Source organism: Monodelphis domestica, chromosome 5 (genome assembly GCF_027887165.1).
Source record: "Monodelphis domestica isolate mMonDom1 chromosome 5, mMonDom1.pri, whole genome shotgun sequence".
Classification (NCBI taxonomy): Eukaryota; Metazoa; Chordata; class Mammalia; order Didelphimorphia; family Didelphidae; genus Monodelphis; species Monodelphis domestica.
Window position 1 is genome coordinate 55307763 of NC_077231.1, and position 25420 is coordinate 55333182.

Here is a 25420-nt window from a genome sequence, read left to right on the forward strand (position 1 = left end):
TCTCAATTTTTTATTAAAGTGTAAACTAACTAACAAAAGTTGCCCACTAACAAAAGTGCAAACAAATTTCAACACTATTTTTATCAAGAAACAGTTCACAAGTTTGGTATGTTTTTATCATGTAAAAGTTGAGAGATGTGGATAAATTTTGTAAAATTATAACAGCAAACTCTTTCCCTTTTTATTCATTAACTGGGTTCATAGCACTGTGCCAAGCTCTTGGTGAGTTTAGATGAGCTTTGCCCTGATGTTCCCAGCTGACAATCTTTTGGTTTGAGTAAATTAGAATTTTGTGATACCAATTTATAGTGATTTTCTTTTGTTTTTATCAGCTAAAAATCTTGACATCAGATATATATTTTTGTTCATATTTGTATTTTTTCCAGAGTAAATAAAATAAAATGTTGAGCTTTTCCCTTTTCTTAAATATAGGTCCTATTTTAATTCTACTTTAAAATATACCTTTTAACAGATACGGAAGCCAGTGAGGTCCAAACATTGTGGTGTATGCAATCGGTGTATAGCAAAATTTGATCATCATTGCCCATGGGTGGGTAATTGTGTAGGTAAGCATCTTGGTAATTATTTAAATATGTTGTTCATTTTAATTTAACAAGCCTTTGAAGAGAATTGCTATTACATAGGTTTCTTAGAGATCATCTACTCCCACCTCCTTCTTTATTATAGATAAACTGAGCTATTAGGCCCTCTCTTTATCTGCTGTCCCCTACCCCACCCAAACACATACCCTTTTCCTGGTTATCCTACCTAAGGCATCTTAGTGAGTATTTGGAATTCTAAGACAGAAGGTAAGGGTTTCTTAAAAAAAAAAAGGAAACGTGGCTAGAGATTTTCTGATTGAAGAGTGTTCGTTTACTTTAACCACCCTCCTCCACACCAAAAAAACCAAGACAGAATATTTAGAGTGTTTTTTTTCTTTGCTTTACTAGGAATATTTTTCTATTATAAATGTTATGGTTGTATTTTTTGTAATAATGAAAGTTTCTTATTACTTTGGGAGCCTTCAGTTAAAGACCATTGTTTTAAAAAAAAATATTGCTGTAATGTAGCGTAACTGTTTCAGTGGTTGCTATGAACCATCTCCATTTTGTTTTATGTGCCAAGAAAATCTATCCATCTCTTCATCGGTGTTTGATTTTCTTTTTACTGGTGGAAATTGATTACTTTTGTGTTACTCCCTAGGAGCAGGCAACCATCGTTACTTCATGGGCTATCTATTCTTTTTGCTCTTTATGATCTGCTGGATGATTTATGGTTGTATTTCTTGTGAGTATAAATATGGTTTTTCTCTTTTTTAAACCCTTCCCTTCCCTCTTAGAAAATCAATATTGTGTATTGGTTCCAAGGTAGAAGGGTTAGGCAATGGAAATTAAGTGATTTGACCAGAGTCACATAGGTAAGAAGTATCTGAGGTCAAATTTGAACTCAGGACCTCTCATCTCCATGCCTGGGTATCAATCCACTGAGCACCTAGCTGTTCCCAGTCTTATTCTCTTAAAAGTTAAATTTCCAAGTATTTTCTTAGTTACTATTAGGTTTCATTTGTCCGTATTATTAAACTATTTGTTCATTACTAAAGTTTATGTACCATAACTCTTGCAAAAATTTCACTATGGTAACATAAATAGAATAAAGTTTGTATTTTACATTTTTTTCAAACCTCAAGTCAGCTCTCAAAACAAATAAGTAGCACCTCATAGATAAGATAGTTAGAGACATGGTCCCAATAAAAAAGTCAAGGAAGGGTATAAAGGCTTTCCTTAGAAGTGGCTGTCATAATGAGCAAGTGAAAACCTTTTCCTTTCTCTTTATTATAAGTTAATAGACTCTTAGGCAAGCTTGAAAGAAAACAAAATTGCAACCTTTTTCCAAGTGTTGCATGTACACAACTCAAATCAAAACTGTCATTGCATGAAAAAGAGGAATAACAGCAGTTTTAAATACTTTCTATTCTCTAGCTATAGTTTTTACTGCTTTGCCCATGAATATATCAAGCTATTTTTATTAGCAATAGACACATGCATTGTTCATGAAAAAAATCAATAAAAATATCCTTTTTGATAATATCTTCAGAACAGTGCCAAGCAAGTGTTTAGTGAATCCATGTTTCTGCTTTGATTATAGATTGGGGCATCCACTGTGAGACTACTTACACAAAGGATGGATTTTGGACATATATTACTCAAATTGCCACATGTTCACCTTGGATGTTTTGGATGTTCTTGAACAGTATTTTTCACTTCATGTGGGTAGCTGTATTACTCATGTGTCAGATGTATCAGGTATGAGAAAGCCATTCACTGTGATATAATGCTGTGCTACTGGGAAACTCTTTAGGATAGTTATGGCCATCTAATAATAATTTTTATTTATATGCTTCAGACTTGTAAAACTATTTTCTCATAACATTATTATGAGTGAGAATGAATGAATGAATGAATGAATGAATGAATGAATGTCCATTATTGAATGCTTACCATTTGCCAAGTACTCCATTAGGATTAGGGATACAAACTAGAAAAGCAAGACTCTCCCTCTTCTCAGGAATTCACATGCTGATTCTGTTGCTGTCCCAGTGGCTACAGTTGAGGAAATTGAACCTTAAAGAAATTAAATGACTAGCCAAAGACAGCAAAACTGCTGAATATCCAAGGCAGGATTCAAACCCAGGTCTTTTGATCTCTTGATCTCCTTAAGCATAGATTTGGTTACACCATTTTCTGATTTGGTCAGTTCCAAAGGCTTTCTTTTGCTTCTAGGGTTAAATGTAAGCTTCTCTTTTTAGCTTTTAAAGCCTATCACAACCTGGCTTTAACTTACCTTGTTAATTAATTGACTGATTATAAGATCTGCTTAAGAACCACCTCTAACAAGAAACCTATTCTAATCCCCCAGTTGCTTTTGTACCTGTTTCCCCAAAAGTACTCATTATCATTGTCTGTAGTTGGTATTTAGTCTTCTGTGTGCGTAGAGTATGAGTTCTTTGAGGTCAGCATGTTTAGCTTTTATATCCTCTACACCTAATCCAGTGCCTCCATGTTAATTAAACACTTTAAGAAATCCTTGTTCATTAATCAAAGATTTATTTAAATGTTCAGATAAATTAATAATTTACTTTTTTTCTTTCTCATCTCATAGATATCATGTTTGGGCATTACTACAAATGAAAGGATGAATGCAAGAAGATATAAGCACTTTAAAGTTACAACAACATCTATTGAAAGCCCATTCAAGTAAGCAAATAGTAATGTATTTTGGATGATTGCCTTAATTTTGCTAGATAGAAGTTTTTTTGACTGTTTAGCAGACTCCCTGTAGATAATTTAATATCCAGGAATTTATTTCTGAAACTGAATTGTAAACCATAACATTGCAAATTCACTTTTCCATGGGAATACTTCTTCCCCATCCTATTGTAGTCTAAAATTTCTTGCAGAAATACTTCTACTATTTTGAGAAAATTTCCCTTTAGAATTCCTTGCATTTAATTTGTGGTGCCTATTAGCAGAAATAAATTCAAATCTTATGCTCCTGTCAGTAACCTTGGTTACAGCCTTGGTAAAAATGAATTAATTCCATTATGTTGCTGTTAGCTTGGACTCTTGGAATTCAATTCTGCTTTGTTGTATTTCTGTCTGCCTCTCCCTTTAAACAAAAACCAAAAATTAGGAAACCTCCGAGAAGAAAATTAACAAAGGATAAAGCACTTTAGTGCTCCTGAGACATCTGGGGGATGGGGTGGGAGGTGTGATTTGATTTACACAGTGTTGTAACTTAGAGCTTGAAACATCCATATTCTTGTACTTCTGTTTCTTTTCATTTTCCTTCTTTTAATTATCTTCCAGGTAGCATATTTCTGCATACTTTGATTTATACATTTTCTCTAAACTTGAAGAAGTTTATTTCCTTCAGTTACTAATATCCTTGCAAATTTTTTTTTCACTTATACATTGGGATTTTTCTCCAAACCAATAATTTAGTAACTTGGGGGAAAGCTGTTGTGCAACTATTAATTTTTTTTTTTAATTTTTATTAAAACCCTTACCTTCCCTCTTGGAGTCAATACTATGTATTGGTTCCAAGGCAGAAGGGGGTTAAGTGACTTGTCCAGGGTCACACAGCTGGGAAGTGTCTGAGGCCAAATTTGAACCTAGGACTTCCCTTCTCCAGGCCTGGTTCTTAATCCACTGAGCCACCTAGCTTCTCCCTGCAACTATTTTTGAAGTAGCACTTTAAGCAATATAAGTATTAAAGACATTTATAGGACTACTCTTTATGGCACTGCCATATACCTATTAAACTAGCAAAAAAATGGATAAAATTGAATTTTGCAAATGACTTAATAGACAGACATATCATAATTGGCTTTGTCTTTGTTAATAGCAGTCAGGTAACATAAACAGTATAGCCATAAACTGTCCATTTTGGTTGACCTGGTTTAGCAGTTGCTTTTTGATGGACTAGATTTTCAAAGAAAGAAGGAAAAAAATAAAAATAGCTTACAATAGCATAGTATAGCCCTTTGTGTACCATACATTATCTCACCAATTCTTGCTTCTTACCAATTCAGCCAATCCTGTGGGATAGTTTGGTAAAAATAAAATTCTTCTTTTATAGTTAAGGAAATGGAGATTTAGTTTAAGTGACTTATTCAGTGTCACATGCAGAAAAGACCTCCAGTCTAGGACTTCTGAAATCCAAATACCCTTTCCATTTTACCCCCTTGCCTCCTAGAATGGTATGAGGCTACATTTTGAGAGTAACTACAAGACCTGCCTGAAAATCTTTTCTTTACCTAAAAGGGTTCTCCTTTAACCAAGTCATCTACCTTTGAGTAGTTACCATGATCAGCTGTTGAGCATAAGGAAATTTGTCTTAACAGCTATAACACACAATACACATTTTTAAAAATTGGTAACTTTTAATTTTATATAATCTTCATTTTCAGATTTATCCCTTTCTCCCTCCTCAGAGAACCATCCATTGTAACAAAAAATTTTATAAGGGTAGAAAAAGAGAAAGTAGTTCTACAAAACTAACCCTCACCCTCCCTACATCGGGTAGTTTATGCAGTGTTAGATGCCTCTAATCTCCCCACATACTGCCCATTTTCTGTTGTCTTTGGGCTCATGTTTGTCATTGTAATAATTCCGTGTTCTGTTTTATTTAGTAATAGACATCTTCTTAAAGGTTAGAAAAAATGCCTGACAATAGGGCAATGCTTTAGGCTCTTGCAGTGAAGTAATACACTAATGGACATTTTTTTGCTTTTGCATTTTTTTTTTAGCCATGGTTGTCTAAGAAACATTATAGACTTCTTTGAATTCCGATGCTGTGGCCTCTTCCGTCCTGTCATTGTGGACTGGACTAGACAGTATACGATAGAGTACGACCAAATTTCAGGATCTGGCTACCAGCTTGTGTAGCACCCCTTTGTCCTGTGAGCAAGTCTTCTCTGAGCGATGCCTGGAAATCGTGTCTGTCTGTTTCTCTCTCACTCGAATCCACACCCTTCGAACAATAGCATGCTCTGTGTAGGGCTAACCCTGAATCTTACAGCACCTTCTCTTCGTCAGCTTTATCATAAAAGCGAACGTGGACAGAATGCACTGCCACTGCTGAAAAGAAGGAGAAAGACCATCAACAGGATATGACTCGTCTAAATGTGGGAATTCACCGCGTCCTCACCTTTTTGGTTTTTATTGTTGTAATACTACACACAAGAAGCACGACTTGCTTAAAAAGTTGATGGATGCTGCACAGATCAGAAATGCTCCTCAAGTGAAGTTAAGATTTGAAATAAAATACTATATTTGATAATGCAGGTTGATAGCATTGCATTTAGTTCTAGTGGTGGGGCCTTAATTCACTTGAGTATGAAATATTTTGAAAAATGTATGTTTGAAGACTATGATGAAAATCATGTCATTCTTTTGGGGATCCACTGTAAGATTGCTATTGAAGAATGAACAACACAAGAAAATAATGTTCGCAAGAATCGTGCTGCGTGTGGTTTATTCCTGTTGGCTGATATGAAGCTGATCTCTTTATAGGACAGTGAAATAATTGTAAACACTTTTTTTCTGAGGTTGTGTGGTTTGATAATACCTTGCATGAGTACCGTTTCCTTTGTTTTAGCATACACGCCCTTACACAGTGCATGATGCCTCTGAATGGATGTTAGAAGATATGATCCAATGAACAATAAATTGGAATTTATTTTGATATGTTGAATATCATAGCAACAGTTTTTCAAAATTATGTTACCTGAATACTAGAAATAGGCTAAATATAAAAACAAAAAAAACTACCAAAAAAAAAGGAAAGGTGACATTTTTCAATGAAAACCACATAAATAGAATCAAAGAAGTGAGTAAAGAAGCTCCGTGACCTAAAGAAATGGCTTTCTTTCCTTTTAGTTCCATGTTGCAATATAAATTGTAGGCATAATAATGAAATTCAGAAAAAGGGTATCATCCCTGCAAATTGCCTATATGAATTATAGAAACCCAAATGGTACATTCTGATAACTATGACTTATCAACAAGTGGAATTTAGCCCCCAGATATAGCTAAATGTACACAAGTTGAATATATTTTTTAAAGTTTTTCAAGCTATCTGAAAGAATCTCAGAAAGGCTTTTTACTGTTCGATGTGATGCACTGATCATTTTTGGTTACAGCATTTCAGTATACTCATGGTGAACCTAATTCACTGCTTTCTTAACTATTGTTTACAGAGTGAGACTTGGTTGGGTCCTCTTAAGTGCTGTAGCAAACTAGTGGTTCGAGAAACCTGTGAGAAGAAACGGGGAGGGGTGGGAGGGAGGGGAGGCTAATAACAGATCCTAGACCAGTGTAAAGAATGTGTATCTGTACATAAATAATTTATCAAATAGTTTTCTCTTTGTGAGTGTGTGTGGTAGTATATTTAAAATTGTTCATTTCATTTTATCCAACCAAAAAGAATAGGAAAATATCTAATGAGCTTCTAGTGATGTTCAGTATTGCTGTGAATAGGCATTATACCCCGCAAGTTCACTGCATGTCTTATGCTTGGTAAAATTAGCATTTCCTGTAATATGGAAATTACAGGTATTAAAGCAATCTAGTGGTATTCCCGCCCCTTGCCTTAGTAAGAGGAGCAGTGAAATTGTAAATAGTTAATGTTCAGTATTTGCAAGTACCATTTTTTCCTCTAGCTGTTTCTTTTATCACAAGACACACAGCAAAAATGAACCTTTAAACCTGAAAGTTTTAATATTGGAAAATCAACAACTATATTTTATTTTTAGAAAGGGAAGAGGTGGGTAGAGGGGTGGCAACAGAGCTGTACCATTTTGTCATAGAAGGTCAAGCAACTGGTGAATTTTTAAAATGTCTCTGCTATTTTTAATTATTCACTGGGGGGAAACCTCAGATAATTTTTTTAATTCAAAAGTTATTTATAAAATGCTAGAATTTATTTAACTTTTTATATTTTGAGTCAATTCACATAAAGACTCAGTTGCAATTTTTACATTTTTATCAATGGTTGAGAAACAGTGTATAAATGTAAGTGGTTTGACCAAATTTGGATGAATATTGTTACCATGGGCTTTCTTTCTCTGTGGTACAATATTCTTTCTATATGTTTAAAAAAAAAGACTAGATGAACTTGTCTTTCAGAATAATAGAAACGTCCATTGAATTCACAAGTACCTAGAAAAATATTCTGGATTTAGGGCAGATGCTGACATTTATCTTTCAGCTTAAAATACAGTGAGATCGCTAATTTTGAAATGGTCAGAAGGTCAAGAGCCAACTATGCAGCAATGTACCATCCACATAATTATTTTAGGGGCCTTATTTGTAGGGAACCCACTTACCCACTTAAGAATTTTGTGTGAAGTTGATCCAGACCACAATTAGTTCAGATCAGCTGCATTGGACACATTTTAAGTAAGTAGGAATTTAGTCAGTCTCAGCCCTGAATGTGTATTGTTTCTTTGAAGGTTTTTATGTTTTTGTGCCCACCCTAGTTAATTTGAGATACTAATGTGCACAATACTGCATCACTACATCTTAGCTATGGATATTTTGGTTTTATATTTTGTTTATTTATAACTGTGCCAAGTATTATTTTACTACTGTCAGGATCTTGTTGTGTTACATTGTGGAACAAAAACCCTGTAAAATGTTTAATAAATTAGCTCTCCTTACATAAATTAAATATGTCAGATTTTTGTAAATTATTAATCAAAATAAATATTGACTATTAAATATATCTTTGCCTTATCATTTTATTATATTTCCTCCCAATATTCACTATGATTTCTTTGGCCAAGCTAAGTGAAGGATGGATCTAAAAGGACCAATATATGTAATTCTCACATTTATATATTTATGAAGCTGAGAATAAATTTTGTGTGTGTGTGTGAGGATTTTAGATTGCTGTTGTCATTCATGAAATCATGATGCCATTCAGAGTCCCTGGACTTTTCAACCTATGTCCCAAAAATTAAGGTCTAGTTCAAACCATAGCTTTTCCAGATGTGAAAAAGGCAACCCAAAATATCTTGAGTTAATAGAAGTATAGTAGAAGCAATGAAAGTGAAAGTACTATCTTACCCCTTATCTGGTAGCTAATAGAATCCTATTAGTGAAGATAGAACCAAGCACATTTTCACTTTGGAATAAAATCCCATTGACTAAGAGCCTTCTGTGTGCTGGGCAACATCCTGGGTCCTGGGAATCCAAAATAAAAGGCCAAAAACAACCCTTATCCCCAAAGACCTTATAATCTAATGGTGGAGACATCATACAAACAAGCCATATGCAAGGTAAATGGGAAATACAAGAAGAAAAGCACTAGAATTAAGAGGAGTGGGGGAAAATCCTGTAGAATGTGAGATTTTACTTGAGACTTAAAAGAGAAGCCAGGAAGGTAAGTATTTGAAGTGGAGGCGGGAATAGCATTTTATGGAGGACAGCCAGAGCGGAGAAATGGACTGTCTTGTTCGTGGACTAGCCAGGAGACCAGTGACATTGGATGCAATCATATGCATTGGGAAGTATGTGTAAAAAGGCTGGGAAGGAAGGGGGGGACTAGGTTATGAAAGGCATTAGATGCCAAAAAAAAGCATTATATTTGGTCCTCTGGCCAATGGGAAGCCACTAGAGCAGCAGGTGGCATGGTCAGACCTGCATTTAAGATATCATTTTGGTGACTAAATGGAAAATGGATTGCTTTAGAGAGACAGGAAAGGCAGAGCCATCAGCAGGCTACTGCAATACTCCAGGCACTTCTAGTGGCAGTGTCAAAATTGGAGAAGGAAGGGGAACATTGGAGAGATGTAAAGGTGAAATCCACTGGCTTTGGCAACACCTTGGGATGGGGAGGAAGGTGATAAATAGTGAGGAAGCCAGGATGACTTGTAGGTTGTGAACCCAAGGAACTGAGAGGATGGGGATTATTGCCCTCTACAGTAAGAGGGAGGTGGTGGGGTGGACAGTGGGGTTTAAGGAGTGTAAGGTAAGAGATAGTCCACATCCAGATGAGAACAGTCTGACATAGACTAGCTGAAGAGAGAGTAGGGGAGGAGCAAGGAGAAAAAACTCAGAATTCCAGGAGAATCAGAAGCTTGGAGATCCAAATGGCCACTCACTTCCAGCTGGGAGCCTGAGGAGGGAGGTGGATTTCCTAGGCTAAGAAGAAGCCTGTCTCTCTCTGGAGATCTGGAGACCTCTCACTCAACTCTTAAGGCCAGTAGTCTAAAGTCCTCAGTGGATTTGTCGACTGGGACTTTTGAAGAGAGCTGTCCACAGATCCCTTCCAAGGATTTCTCTCTGTCTCTCCTTTACCTGTCCCTGGACTCCTATATTCAAGTTTTAGATAGCCTAAGAGTAGGGACTAACAGGCAGTTGGCAAGAAAGAGGGATCAAGGCTGAAAAGTCTTGAACCCCTAGACTTTGGAGGGCCAATCTGTGAGAGGGGTTAACTGTAGGGCTTCCATGTTTACCCACTTTCCTGCTTAATATCCTTGCCACCCCTTCCCTGTTTGAACCCCAATAAATCACCTTTTATTCAAGATTTAGGTCTGGATCAGCCTCTAACCAACATAATTAAGGGGACTGAAGATTTGGGGAGAGTCACACCTCTCCCCAAAGGGGGATTGACTTCTAGATCTCAGGGATTCAACATTGCCTGACACAAGGAATTGACATCTCTTCTTGGCTGTGGAGTAGCCTTGAGATCCTGAAAGGGACTTATAGTTGATGTCCCTGGGGAAAGCAGAAGCATAAGATTTCATCTTGCCTCTCAAGGATAGATTGGACCTCAGTGGGGCATCTTGTCATCTCACTAAGGCTTCCCTTGCTAGTCTCCTCCATTTTCCAGGAAACATTCTCTGGGGAGACGTACTTCCCTTTCAAGGAGACAGGATTTGGCTATCTCCCCTCAAAGGAAGGGAGAAGGATCTCTTCACTCTCAACCCCATTCCCTCTTTCTCTCCATCATCACTATCCCTTCTCCTAATCCCTGAATTACAAGTGGCACCCCAGTTAGAGAACAAGAATTCACCATTGGCAGTTAGGAGTGACTGGGGAGAGGGGTAGCCAACTTGTTATATAGAATCCTGTGAACAATACTCAGTAGGAAAAACTTTTTTCCTGTGAGGAGTCTTGTACAAGAAACAGCAGTGAAGGTGGGGTACAGTCATATACAAAATGTACCAAAAGATATTGTGGACCTGCCTAGTGCTATTGATAATGGTACACATTTACTATTCACTTTTTGGGATGATAACTAACATCATTCCTGATGTTACAGGGACAGTACTGAATGTGACTAAGTACTGGGAGCAAATAACATTCAAGATAACAACCCTATGGCCAATGGTTCCTGCCATTTATGGGTCTGTAATGATGGCATGGCAAGTCTACAACATTATAAAAAGGAGACTTAGAGTAATCATTGGCAAGGGTGACAACACTGATAATAAAGTAGAGGGAGTGCTTTCCCAAATGGCTTCCATGACATAAATGTACCTAGACTTCATGACCAAGATAGACAAGTTGGAGATGGGAAAGGACACTATGACAAACACGGATACAAGCAAAGACAATGGCAATGGGGAAGTTATATAAACAGCTTTGACTGTGGGTTCTGCACAGAGAAAACAATGGTAGACAAGCAAACCAACACAGAATCCTTGGGCTGCAGGGACACAAAAGATCATGTCTCTGCAGGATTTTGCAAAGATAACACTAAATTCAGGCATTGTGCATATGAAAGTTCACAAGTCATTTTCAGCCCAGAACTTGGAGGCACTTCATAAATGAATGCCCTGTTTTTGCACCGAACCTTTCAAATGTCTGAAGGAGCTGAAACAGGCCTTTAGACTTTTTGAGCCATTATTTTGAGGATACTGAATTTTTATTGTAAGAATTATGTACTCCAAAGAGCAAGCCCAATTTCTTAGAAAGATGAGAGAGGATGTAAATCTTACCAGCTGGCCAGAATACCACAGTGACATCAAATTTTCTAGACCCCAGAACTTAACTTACTTCAAAAAAGCTAGGGAAGATTTACTGGAAGCAATTAAGTAATTCTTTGTTCACCCAAATGCATGGGGCAAATTTGAGCGAATTAGGCAAGACTCCAAAGAGCACCCTTCCATCTATTTAGATAGGCTCCTGGAGAATGCAGGGTCCATTTCAGGATATCTTCAGGATAGTGAACAAGCAACACCATATGTGAAGATAATTCTTATGGGGATGTCATAGCACATTTAGAACTTTCTTTAAGGGTTTTTGCCCCACATTTGAATCTCTTTCTTTGCAAGAACTGAGGGACCCTGCAACTTACTTGCATGACAAAAATTCAGAACAGCAGAGGGAAAAGGATGACCAGATCAGGGATCTAAAGCAAAAATTAGATGAGGCTAAGGAGTCATTAAAACAAAAAGAGATAGAGGAAGTTAAAAATTTGGCAACAGTTAGAACTTTCTGTCAAACAAGACCTCCATACCAGCAGAGAGGTCAAGAGGCTGCAAGAAAATGCTTTTTATCCAACAAAATCAGTCACATAGTCAGATTCTGTCCCCTGAAGTCACAAGCCTTGAAATCTAAGAACCACTACACTAAGACAGTCTCTAAATTTCCTTTCTAGCTTTACATCATATGGTCTGCAGAAATCATAAAAATCTTTGGACACGAGGCAAAAACCTTTTTGATAATGAGGAAGCAAGAGAGGGGGTGGTTGACATTTCCCTCCCAAAATCATCAAAAAGTTTTTGGAAAAAATACAATGGGAGATCAGAAGCAATGCAAAAGTTTATTTAAAGAGCAAAAGGTGTTAAAAAAAAAAAGCTAGTCAATTGCTATATAGTTAAAATCAGAGTAAATATGTTCTAAAGCATAAAGAGTCAATGTAATGCTTTCCTCCTACAAATTAGTGTCTCCATAATACATAGTAACAAACAGTACACAAATGCTGGTATTGTTGGTAGAGTTGGAAGTTTTCACAGTAGTTTAGTATTAAGAGATTCTCTGTGCCTTGATACGAAGTCTCAGTGCTTGGCGTTGTGGTTCTCGCTGCCTTCGACATCCTATCCTTTACTGCGCGTGGACGAGTGCCCCTGCTCCCTGGCCGTAACCAAAACCCTTTGGTCCAAAGTTCTTTGCGTAGCAACCTAGAAGAAGTATGGTTGATTAATGAAGGATAAAGCCATCAAGTTTTGTTAAGATCTTTTTAAGAATTTAATTCCACCATCCCAAGACCCCAAAGTGTATCAATTTGCCCAAGAATTCCAAGATGGGGATATTATAAGACCATGTAGTGAGTGCTTCACCCCAAATAAACCAGTGTGTGATTATCAGAATTCCATTCCTAGCATAGTGAGGATAACAGTATGCGTGCGTGAGTGTATGTGTGTGTGTGGACACCTATTCAAACTTTCTTTAAACCTGAAATAGGAAGAAGCAGCTATCTTGACATGGATTAGGTGATCTCTGGTCTTTTAACTACCACCAGGCTCTTTGGCTCTGTTTTCCCAGGACCCATTCAGCAGCCTGCTCCACCTTCTCCAAATTTACGAATTCCCTCTTTTGGAAATACTGAGGCCACGTTCATTGTCCGCTGCATGCTATCAGACAAACAAGGGCTTGTATCCTGTCATCTTTCAGTTCCAGGGAGAACCTGTGTGGAGCATTTCTCTGAGTACTAGTAACTCATCTGTTAACAAGCCAGTGGCTAAGAAGCATGCCGTCTTTTTTACCTTTGCAATAGATTTCCCCTTCTTTCTCTGTCAGAGTCGTTGACTCGAGGCTCTTTCCACATTTGGCACATCGGAAACAATTTTTGTGCCAAGGCTAGAGAAGACAAAGAGATGAGTGACCTAAGTGAAAAGCAAGCTTAGGGAGCTGGCTAGAGAGGTGTACTCTGAAATCCAGTCATCTCATCTCCATCCCAGCATTCCCACGGTACCGGCACCGGCACCGTGGCCCCAATGTCATGATATCATCAGTCCTTCCTTATCTACAAAGGACACTTGATTTCATTCTGCCTTGGACACTAGTCTTGCTGGGTGACTGAGTCATTAACTTAACCTTTCTCCACCTCAGCCTTTTTTATCTGCAAAATGGGGAAGATAAGAGCCCTGAATCACTAGGTTGTGGGGAGGCTCAAATGAGATAACACATAAAGACTATTGCAAACCTTAAAGTGCCCTATAAAGGAGAGCTCTACTAATACTATTGAATAAATGAATTGATTATTATTTTTAGCATACCATCTCTAACCACCTAGAAGAAATTTCTGTGGGAATGTTCCACCAGTCTCAAATCAACAAGTTGAAAAGTCTGCCTGGAAAAAGTAGGGGAGGTTGAGAAAAGACCAGGAAGCATCTTACCTTCCCTGCTCCTATTACTTTCTCTGCCGCATACACGGAATCTCCGCATCTGGAACACTTCTCGGCTCCTCCAAATTTCTGAGCAAATTTGGAAGTGTTTGGATTTGTGGTGGGCCTGTGAGGCTGCACACTTACAGGAGAAGAGGGGAGGGGAGGAAAAAAAGCCAGGTCAGATTTCCCCAAAGGCACCTGAAGAACTATGGAACTATGCCAAGCAAGTGACTGAAGTGTCACCACTCTCTGATGACTCCAAGGAAGTCTGTGACAAAAGGGCAGGTCTTTGATATGCCCCAAGATTGACAGCAGCATCTTTTTGGGTAATCGAAAAGAATGGGTAACAAAGAAGAGGTTCACTGACAAATTGGGGCTACATGGATGTAAAGGATTATTATGCTCTAGATGCGATGATTAGAATTGTAAGATTGAAATTGATATCCAATAACTCCAAGTATTATATTTTATAAGATTTACTACTTGAAGGAGAAGAAATAAAAGGGCAGAAGGAAAAGCCTGAGTAAAGAGAAGTTTTCCCAGCCACATTATGGGGGGTGGGGGGAAGAGAGGTGGGGTCACCCCAAACTTTATCTCCAAAATGTGAGAATGAAAGTGGGATGCTGGGACTTAGAGTCCTGGGGAGCAGATTCTAATTATACATAATCAATACAGAAAAGTATGGAAAGACACAAACTTGCAGAAAGATCAGGACTCATGCAAAGTGAAGCAAGCAAAACTAGGAAAAGTCACCATTACTACAACAAAAGAAATGGAAATTCTGAATAATAACAATAGAAATCCAATACTGGGAAGGAATAATATGTAAGTTTGAATCCAAAGAAAAAACAAGAGCAGGCTTTAAAAAAACAAAAACACTTGACCCCCATTGCCTAGCCCTTACCACTCTTCTGCCCCGGAGCCAATACACAGTATTGACTCCAAGACTGAAGGTAAGGGTTTAAAAAACAAAAACAAAAACTTAATTTCTGTCTTAAAAATCAATACAAGGGGGCAGCTGGGTAGCTCAGTGGATTGAGAACCAGTCCTAGAGATGGGAGGTCCTAGGTTCAAATCCGGCCTCAGCCACTTCCTAGCTGTGTGACCCTGGGCAAGTCACTTGACCCCCATTGCCTAGCCCTTACCACTCTTCTGCCTTGGAGCCAATACACAGTATTGACTCCAAGATGGAAGGTAAAGGTTTAAAAAAAAAAATCAATACAAGTATCAGTTCCAAGGCTAAACAGTGGTAAGGAGTAAAGCAAGAGGGGTTAAGTGACTTGCCTAAGGTCATACAGCTTGGGAGTGTCTGAAGGCCCATTTGAAACCAGGACCTCCCATTTCTGGGCCTGGAGATCCACTGAGCTATCTAGCTGCTTTTCTCTTTCCTTTTTTAATTTTTTGCAAAAGCCAGGGACCATGAGTGTTGAACTCTGCTTATAATGCCAGACTGCTTTAATGTATTGGTTTTACTGAACTATCATTTTTTTTTAAAAGTTTTTTAATTCTTTATTGTAAAGGATGGCACCCCAAGAGGAGATATATTGTGAAGTGTAGTTGACGTAAAAATAAAAGATAAGAATAAAACTGCATTTTTTTTTTAAAGAGTTTGCCCAAAACCTAATGAGTGGAAGTATCCAATTATGATTATGTTGTTTGGTCATTTCAACTGTGTCCCACTTTTCAGGACCCCATTTGGAGCTTTCTTGGCAAAGACACTGGAGAAGTTTGCTACTTCCTTCTTTAGCTCATTTGATGGAAGGAGAAACTGAGGCAACAGGGTTAAATGATGATGGAGTCACAAAGTGTCAGACACTACTGAAACTACTGAAAAACAACTGGGAAAGTGAGAAGGGATATCAATTTAAAAAAGAAAACATTAATAAGACATTTGTAGAAAATAAAAACAAAAATTTCCGACTTCAGTCCTAAAGTCAGTCTTTTCTAGAAACCAGTGCCAGGCTTCAGAGGATTTTTTTAACTTTTTTGTTGCAAAAGTGACCTTGTATCCTGTATACAGTTCAAAGTAACTTCCAACTTTCTAAGGAAGGATAAGGAGGAGTTCCTATCAATATCAGGACTTCCGCTGGCAATTGTGGAAACAAACAACTGGCTCAAGAAGAAGGTTTGCACCATTTGTCATCTTTGTCCCCTCTGCGATAGTGTCCTAACTTTTGTTTTTTTTGTAAATGTTTATTTTTTTTACACTGGATCACCTTACAAATGGCATTGAAAAAGCTTCTCCCTCTAATTCGTCACCTCTGATTTCCAGGGATTGCTACAAACAATAAAAACAAATTTAAGGCACTCAGGAAACTGCCAACACTTGTAAAGATCATTTCCTTCGAGTGAACAAAAATAGGATCCATATGGTGGGGGATACAAATCAAAGAGCTACAGTTTGGGGGAGACTCATCTATTAAAGGTTCAAAGAAAAAACTTCTAAGCCCATTGTGTTTGAAGCGTTAGGATTCCTATTCCCCTTTGAAACTCTACTAAGAGGCGTGACTAACGGGAGTTCAGAGCATATTTTATTTCCAAGCAAATGTGGTTTTTTTTTTTTTCATTTTAGTAGCTAAAAGACAATCTAATGAATTACCTAGCCTTAAATTAGGCAAAGGCTTATACAAATTTGACCCCTACTTTCCTTATAGAAAACCTCTCAATGCCCCAGGGGGTTCTCTTAGACAATATAAATTGTCCACGTTAAGTTATGCCTTAGTGGGAAGATTTCCTCACACCTGGAAGTTCCCCCATACTGATGAAATCTCAGTAACCAAAACAACAACAAAATACAAAAGAACTTTTGACTAGTTCTGTGTAATAGAGATTCCCAGTTTCATATATAATCCTCTCTCTCTGTTCCACGTGTATATGGAAATGGCTGGTTTGATTTTGTTTTTCAGTCCCGAAAAGAGAGTTTCACAACTGGATCTGCTGTGATCTGCCTTGTTGGAGAAAACAGCCTTGAGGATTCCTGGAGTATTTCTACTACCACTAGTAAGTCTTTAGCTGGTTTCCATTGAGTGGAAGGGCAGTTAGATGACATAGTAGGCAGAGTCAGGAAGACTCAGCTTCCTGTGTTCAAATCTGGCCTCAGACACTTAATTAGCTCTGTGACCCTGGGCAAGTCACTTAACCCTTTCTGCCTCAGTTTCCTCATCTGTCAAATGAGCTGAAGAAGGAAATGGCAAACCACTCTGGTATCTTTGCCAAGAAAACCCCAAATAGGGTCATGAAGACATTTCAGACATGACTGAAAAATGGAGAAACAACAAAAAAAATTGAGGGGAGTGTAGTCATTTTGTTTTCATCAAGTAATGAATGAAACAAGTCATCTGAGTTCCTCAGCTGAGTATAGTAGTAGTCTAGAATAGGAAGGTGTTAAGATTAAATTTTCTGGAGACCATATCTTAATTTATTTTTTTCCTTTTTGTTACTTTGTTTATTTTATTTTATATTTTAAAAAATATTTTTCCATGGTTACATGTTTCATTTTCTCTCCCTCCCCTATTCTCTCCTTCCTCTCTTCTCTCCCCACTTCCAGAGCTGATAAGCAATTCCACTGAGTTCTTATCTCAATTTATAATTACTAATTAAATCATAAAAAGGCAGGTCAGAGAAAGAAAAGGTCACTAGCCAAGTACAGCTGGTAGATCCCTTTCTAAGCCTCCTTGAAGCTCAGAAGCTGTGCCTCTACACTGTTCTCACTCTCAATTCCCAGTTAAAAAAAGCCCAATTTCCTCTCCAACCTCAAATGATATTCTGAGTGACACCCCCTTTCAAAGCCCCTCCAGTTACAGGGCTCTGACCTCACTCTGGCCAAGAGGCGGGTCTTCTGGATGCCACAATGTCCAGCACTGGGGACTCATGTGGGCTCCAGCATCCTCTGCCCTCAAAAGTAAACCTGCCCATTGTCGTGATTGGATCAGAGGGTGGGCCAGGTTACAGCCACAGCCAAACAGGAGCAACCCAATCTGATCAAATTTATCAAGATTCACCCTTCTTAAAATCCGAGGTTAATCTTGGGGTCTTGGGTGCCTCCCAAAAGTAGAGCCTAGCCACAATGGGGAATAGAAAGGAAGGAGAGGATGAAATCCTGGCCCTTGGGGGCTTGGGGGCCAGGTAGCACAGTTTTGTAACAGCAATGCTAATGGCTAAGTCCAGGAATAATGGGTATGGAAGAGGATGCCTAGAAGTGCTGCATAACCTACAGAAAAGGAAGAATTCAGTGGGAACTGGGGGAGTTTAAGGAAGAATTCCTGGGGCAGGAAGGGCCTCAGGGGGATGGCTGAGACAGTACTCCTTAGGAGAGGGAAGGACATTCTGGGAGCAGGAAAGGAAGAGAGGCAGGTGTCTGGGGGACAACTGGAGGAGAGAGCTGACTTGAAATCATTGTCTATTAATCTAAATTTTTACACTGTAAATTTTAATATAATTATATAATATTTTATTAATATAATGTAATATTGATATATAAAATATGTTATATAAATTAATAAAAAATAATTTCAAATATTGTATTTTATAAGATTTATTAATAATAACTAGAAGTAACAAAATTAAAAAGTAACAAAATAAAACCATGTGCCCATGGCTAATCTACCTATTCAAACAGCCCACTCCACCAATGTCCCGACCCAAGAAGTAAAGAGACCTAGCCACGGAAGATCACCCTATTTATTTTCTGCCTATGTCAGCATATAAGGACAGGAAGTCAGTGAGTTCCTGGAAAATGTAGTTCAAAGGCACAAGATTTCCAATTACATAGTCTTGGCTTTGGTGGAGCGGGCATTTTGAGCAGGTAGAAAAATTTAGTCTCATGGTCCTATTTTGTCAGATAAACTTATAAGTATAATACTTGAAGTATTGGACATTTTAGTCTCTATTTCTCCATCTGCAAAATGGGGGTAATAATAGGATCTACTTCATGGAGCTTTTAGCATACAAACTTTTGTCAGCAAGGTGGCATCTCTGATGTTTAGTCTATTATCTGAGTTTGTCCTAGCTTTTACTTCTGTGAAGCAAGTGTCTAACTTTGTGGCTACAGATGCCATCTGCAGTGATCTTTGAACCCCAAAACATAAAATCTGGCATTGCTTCCATTTCTTCTTTCTCTATTTGCCAGAAAGCAATGGGGTCAGTTGCTCATCCATTTTTGGCATGCACTCCCTAGCTCCCATCTCCACCTCCTGGAATCCCTGCTTCCTCTTCATACTCATCTAAATTGCTACCATCTACATGACTTCCTCTAGCAACTAATGCCTTTCCTCTCAAAACTACCTTGGATTTAGCTTGTCTAAATAGAATGTAAGTTCCTTGAGGGCAGAGACAGATTTTGCTTTTTCTTTGTAACCCCTGTGCTTATCGTGCAGTGCCTGGCACATAGTCAACATTTAACAAATACTTGACAATTGAATACCCAAAGAGGTTGACTGTATGTAGCTAACAAATCTAGAAATTTTAAAAACCCAGAGGCTTATTCATTGAATATACATTTGCAAGCTCATTTTGGAAGACAACTCAACTTTCAACTTACTTCTCAGGCTTGATACCCAGCCTCTCTCCTCTGTCCATGTTAAGTGTGCCTGCTCCTTGGCCATAGCCGTACCCTTTGGGTCCATACTTCTTCCCATAGCAGGATTTGCAGTAAACCTCATCATCGTGAATGGCCACAGTTGTGCTGTCTAAATTTTTCCTGCAAACCACTGGAGAGGAAAAAATGAGATGTGAAAAATGTCCCAAAGAGGCACTTTTTCTTAGAACAATGACAGTATACACAATCAAATACAAATGTCAAAAGCCACTCTTCCTATCATGCTGCTAATTTAATGTGGATTGTCCCAAGGCCAGAGAACTGCAGCCCAAATGGTAAACTGCATTTAGCCCTAGAAATAAAGAGAGGGTTATATTCCAGTCTGGGGCTTTCATAGATTTAATATTAAATCATGGAAATTAAGAGTTCAGTTGTTATATCCTTAAGGCATTAACCAAATCTAGCAGTTTGGAAGTTCCAAGATATTTAATAGTTGGAAACATGCTCCATCATCTTAGAACTTCCTATATTACTTTTCTATACCCGATCCCACAAGCCTCTCAGGAATGGTCTAGTCAAAGATGTGATGCACTTAGAGTGAGGGGAATCCTGCAGAGATTTATTGAGCTATATTATTATGGACAGTTATTATTATAACTGAACTACTGTGAACTTCAACTGCCTTACCTATAAAATGGGAATAACAAAAGCAATAACTCTTCACAGTGTTGTGAGAATCAAGCAGCTTTATAAATCCAAAAGATCAATGTGGGGGGGGGGGAAGTGCGTGCGTGCACCCCTAGTCCTATGATTTCATTGGGATAGGAAATTCTTGGTGAAAGGCTTTCTACTCCCAATGCAAACCATTCATTATTCTACAACTTGTAGTCTTGGAATAAGGGGTTTTAACTTTATTGAGGTCCACACTTGGGTGAAGTTTCTGGGTGCTTTCTCAAAGGAGTTTTTAAATGCATAAAATAAAATGGAAAGGATTAGAAAGGAAACCAACGATATTGAAATACAATTGTCGGTTTTTTCCCTTGTTGTTTAAAGTTCACTGACTCCAGGTTAAGAACTCCTGGCTTATCAGTGAACTGATGCAGATTGAAATAAGCAGAACCAGGAGAACATTATACACAGTAGCTGAAACATTGTGGGATGATCAAATGTAACAGACTCTGCTACTGATAGCAATGCAACAATCAAGAACAATCCCATAGAATTTATGAAAAAGAATGCTATCCACATCTAGAGAAAGAACTGTGGGAGCAGAAATGCAGAAGGAAAACATATGATTGATCACTTGTTTATATGGGTATAGAAAGTAGGGTTTTGACTTTAAAAGATTGCTCAATTGCAAAAATGAATAATATGGAAATAGTTATCAAGTGATAACATTTGTAAAACTCAGTGGACTTGCTTGTCAGCTTTGGGAGGGGGGAGTGAAGAGGGAAGGGAAAGAAAATGAATCATGGAAACATGGAAGAATATTTTAAAAATAAGTAATTAAAATTAAAAGAAAAAGAACTTTGGGGTTAAAAAGTTACCTAAAGTATTCAAGTGACTAAGTAACTTGCCAGGGGGCACACAGTTAATATATCTTAGGGGTAACACTTCAACCCAAATCTCCCTGATTCCAAAAATGGGCCATGATCTTCAGTACACTGACCTTCATAATAATAATCATTAGCATGTGACAAAGTCCCAGCTTGACATAAACCAAAAGGGGATTGGGGTGGGGAAGGCGCTTTCTTTACCCCCTGATCAGTTCTACCTCTCTTCAAATCATTACTAAAAATGAGAGTTTCATATCTCAAGGGAGGGTAGGAGAGGGCAGTTGGGAAAGAATTTGGAACTGAAAATCTTAAAAAAGATTTAAAAAATTAAGAGTTCTTCTGTTTTAGAATCTGAAAAAAAATTCCCCTTTGCCTCTCTTCTAGCTCTGTCACCACTAATTGTAATTCTGTGACCACAAACTATCAGGGAGAATAAGCTGGCCTCTGGGAGACCTCGGGTCTCATTATGGCTCCTTACCTACCTCTCATTAACTGTGTGACTCCATATCTCTGGCCCTGTTTCTTGTCTATAAATGAGAGTTGGTTGGATAAGATGATGTCTAAGGTCCCTTCCAGTTCTATTAGTCTCCCACATATACGCTTGCATGTCAAACTCTTCTAGCTTCAGGGTCAGATAAGCCTGACTCTCAATCCACTGAGCCATCTAGCTGTCCCCTATAAGCCTTTAAAAGAGGAACTTAAGAACCACGAGGGAAAGGAAACCAGCCAAATCTTGGTTTCAATCTTTTGCTGAGGAAAATTTCTCTAATATTATATATTGCTTGCTATCTTTTCCTTATTTCCCTTACTAACTAAATACATTAGAATAAATGAATTATTTCTTACTAAGGAAAAAGGATCCTTGAAATTGGATCAAGTCTTTACTGACCTCAGGAAGTAAAAATCTCTTAAAAAAGAAACGCACCCTGATGTTTATTTCTCTCTCCTTTAAAAGTGTGGTAACATGACTGTTTAATCGAAAGTTATGATTTAATGGAGATTTTTATCCCTGGGATCTATGATGTCCTTAGTATAGGGAATCCCTGGTTAGAATACTCTAACTCTTCAGATTGGCAGTTTTTTTTTCCCCTGGGAGAAATATTTTTAGCAAGCTGTCTGTGGACCCTAAAATGGTGAGGGACTAATCTCTGGTTCCACACACATTGCGTATCAGAAGCAGGACTAGGCACCCTAGTCTTCCTGACTCCTGACTCTCTATTCACCTTGTCACTGCCTAACAACCAATCAATCAACATTGCTTAAGCACCTACTGTGTGCCAGGCACTCAGCTAAATGCTGGAGATTCGAAAAGGAGAAAAAGACAATCCCTGCCCTCAAGAACTTACAATTGATTGGGAGAGACAATATGGATTAATAAGAAATAATTAACTAAGGGAAGGCATTGGAATGAAGAGGGATTGGGTTCTATAGAAGGTGGGCTTTTAGTTGAGGCTTAAAGTAAGCTGGGGAGATTAGTAGTTGGAGCAGAGGAGGGAAAGTATTCTCAGGCATGAAGGACAACCAGAGATAGAGAGAGGAAAAAAAAAGCAACATCTAGTGTAGTGATAGCAAACCTTCTAGAGACCGAGTGCCCAAACTGCAACCTTCATGCCACATGTGAGCTCCTCATCTGATCCCAGACAGAGAAGAGAGGGAGGAAGTGATCCCAGTGGGCTTCTGGGCAGAGGGATGGTTGGGTGAAGTGAAAAATGTACTTAGGCATGGTGGAAAGGGGAAAGGGAGCAGCCTCCTCCAACATGTGTGCCATAAGTTCACCAACATGGATCTATTTTCTCTCATTAATCTTTATTGTCTTAATGGTATATAGGAAAATGATCATATACTCTCTAAATAAATATCTGTTATCATGCTGGCTTTGGAGTACTCAAGCTAATATTACCCTCACACTGGTATGGTGCCCATTTTTCAAACTATCTGAATGTTCTTCAAGGCTCAGCTCAAATGCTGTCCTCCTACATAAGCCCTTCCCTGTTCCCCTTACCACCACCACCACTGTTTCTGTTCTCTCACTCCTCCTATTGTATTGTATTTACTTCTCTGTATACATGATGTCTCTTGTATTACCCAGGAGAATGGACGCTCCTTGAGGGCAGGGTCCTTGCAATCTCAGCACTTAAATCTCTTGCTCTTAAGCGGGTACTTAATAAAGGCTTGCTGCATAGAGGCAGAAAGCACAAGTTACTGTTGTATAGCAGATTAGGGACAGGACCAGATCTAGGATTCAGACCCACTGAGTAGTAGTCTAGCCCTTACTCTAGTACATTTCACTGTGATAAAGAGAACTCAACATTTTAAGTTACTTATAAAAACCAAGATTTAGACTTTATGCTGGAAGCTGTGCCCAAAGGTAGCGCTGGGCCCTTGCTTAGAGAAATCACTTAACTTCTGTTTGCCTTAATCCACTGGAGAAGGAAATGGCCACCCCTCCAGCATCTTTGCCAAGAAAAAGCCATGCACAGTGTGCTCCATGGGGGCACAAAGAGTTGGACATGACTCAACAAGAACAACAACACATAATATTATAAATAGCCCCTTGCTATTAAGAGGCAGCAGGGAATCTTGGGTAGAAAGTTGGCCTTGGCCCTGGGAAGACCTGAGTTCCAGTTCCACCTCTGCCACGTTCTTGCTGTGTTACTTCCCTTCTTGGTACTCTAGACGTCTAAGATTGTGAGCTACAGAGAAGGTGCCAACCTCCACTGATGAAATCCCAGGTCCAGGCCTTATCTTGAACCTGCCTGCCTATGCGCTATATGGCAGCTACAGGACTCTGGGCTCCACAGGGAAAAGAGCACCTGCTTCCCTCATCTCTCCGTCTCCTCTGGCACTTAGCCTGGCTATCTGTCTGTAGCAGATTCTGGTTGTGCTGCCAGTTGGTCAGAAGAGACAAGGAAGTATGCACTTACCATGAAGAACAACTCCAGTCCCCATGTCAGGCAGAACTTAGAGAAATATCCAAACATGAGAAGGGAGAGAGAGAGGAAGAGGGGGGAAGGAGGGAGGGGGAGGGAGAGAGACAGAGAGAGAGGGAGAAAGAGAGGATGTGGAGAGAGAAAATGGGGAGAGAGAAAATGGGGAGAGAAAGTGGGGGGAGAGAGAGAAGGAGTAGAGAGTGTGGGGAGAGAGATAAAATGAGGGGGAGAGAGAAGGGAAGAGAGAGTGGGGGGAGAGAGAGAAGGAGTAGAGAGTGTGGGGAGAGAGATAAAATGAGGGGGAGAGAGAAGGGAAGAGAGAGTGGGGGGAGAGAGAGAAGGAGTAGAGAGTGTGGGGAGAGAGATAAAATGAGGGGGAGAGAGAAGGGAAGAGAGAGTGGGGGGAGAGAGAGAAGGAGTAGAGAGTGTGGGGAGAGAGATAAAATGAGGGGGAGAGAGAAAATGGGGAGAGAGAGTAGGGGGAGAGAGGGAGAAAGTGGGAGAGGGAAGGAGGGAGAGACAGAGACAGAGACAGAGACAAAGAGGTAGAGTGGGGGGGGGGGGGCAGGGAATGGAGAGAGTGTTTCTCTCCCAGAGTTAAAGAGGCTCCTACTTGGAAGTAGATTTGACTTCTTATAGGCTTATGCAAGCAGAGGCATGAGCTCTTGTAGATCCTACCAAGCCAGAAATGCTTCAAGCATGGGGCTGTGGACAGACTATTATGCCTGTGTTAGAGGTAGCCATGTGAACAGTGAACAGATCGATGGATTTGGAGTCAGGAAGTTCCTAGTTCAAATCCAACCTCAGACACCAGCTGCGTGACCCTGGACAAGTCATTTAACTTCTGTCCTCTTCAGGTTCTTCATCTGTAAAATGGGGATCATAATAGCACCTACTTCCCTGAGTAGTTTTGAGGCTCAAACAAAGACAGGGGGTGGGGAAAGGACTTAGAAATACTATAAGACTTGATGAAATAGAGTTGCTGGATTGAGTCAGAGGATGTTGGTTAACTTTGAGGGTGAAGTGGAAGGCCTTTAGTCTTGAAGTACAGGCTCCTATGCCTGCAGCCTTGGCTCAGTTCACCTCAGCCCCCTCCCTGTAAAACTGAAGAGAAGCCCCGCTCCAGCTCCTTCCAGCTCTGTCTGCTCAGAAGAGCATTGCATTTGCAGTCTAAGGCAGAGCTTTAATGCTCAGCTCTGGTGTTTGTGACTCGGTGACTGGGCAGGGCATTTGGCCAGACCCCGTTCCTGGTCTACAAGGTGAGGTGCCCCGGAGGCTCCCTTCCAGCTCAAAGTCCAGCTCTAGGACAGTCCAATATGTGTGTAACCTGCTGTGCTGGGGGGCTCCCAAAGCCAGAAAAGCACTCTCTCTTTGGGTGTTCATGGAAGAAGGGGAACACAGGATGAGACTAGGCCCTGGGCATGGGAACTCCCAACTGAGGAAGCTCCTTCCACCAATTCAGTCAGGTAAATCAGTCAATGAATTACTTAAAAGA

At 39.2% G+C, this 25420-nt stretch overlaps 2 protein-coding genes across 2 annotated transcripts in view; one reads left to right on the forward strand and one right to left on the reverse strand.

The window, feature by feature from the left end:
* Window positions 1–8286, forward strand: part of ZDHHC17 (zinc finger DHHC-type palmitoyltransferase 17) — a 114050-nt gene extending 105764 nt beyond the window's left edge. The window contains exons 13-17 of the mRNA XM_001363772.5: window positions 473–566; window positions 1204–1287; window positions 2146–2303; window positions 3160–3254; window positions 5309–8286. Of these exons, the coding sequence (XP_001363809.1) occupies window positions 473–566; window positions 1204–1287; window positions 2146–2303; window positions 3160–3254; window positions 5309–5447 (570 nt within the window). The 3' untranslated portion in view covers window positions 5448–8286. The remainder of the gene's footprint in view (window positions 1–472; window positions 567–1203; window positions 1288–2145; window positions 2304–3159; window positions 3255–5308) is intronic.
* Window positions 8287–12317: 4031 nt separating this feature from the next.
* CSRP2 (cysteine and glycine rich protein 2) overlaps window positions 12318–25420 on the reverse strand; it is a 30678-nt gene continuing 17575 nt past the window's right edge. The window contains exons 3-6 of the mRNA XM_056798479.1: window positions 19443–19611; window positions 13913–14042; window positions 13280–13373; window positions 12318–12694 (exon numbers count right to left, since the gene is read on the reverse strand). Of these exons, the coding sequence (XP_056654457.1) occupies window positions 12618–12694; window positions 13280–13373; window positions 13913–14042; window positions 19443–19611 (470 nt within the window). The 3' untranslated portion in view covers window positions 12318–12617. The remainder of the gene's footprint in view (window positions 12695–13279; window positions 13374–13912; window positions 14043–19442; window positions 19612–25420) is intronic.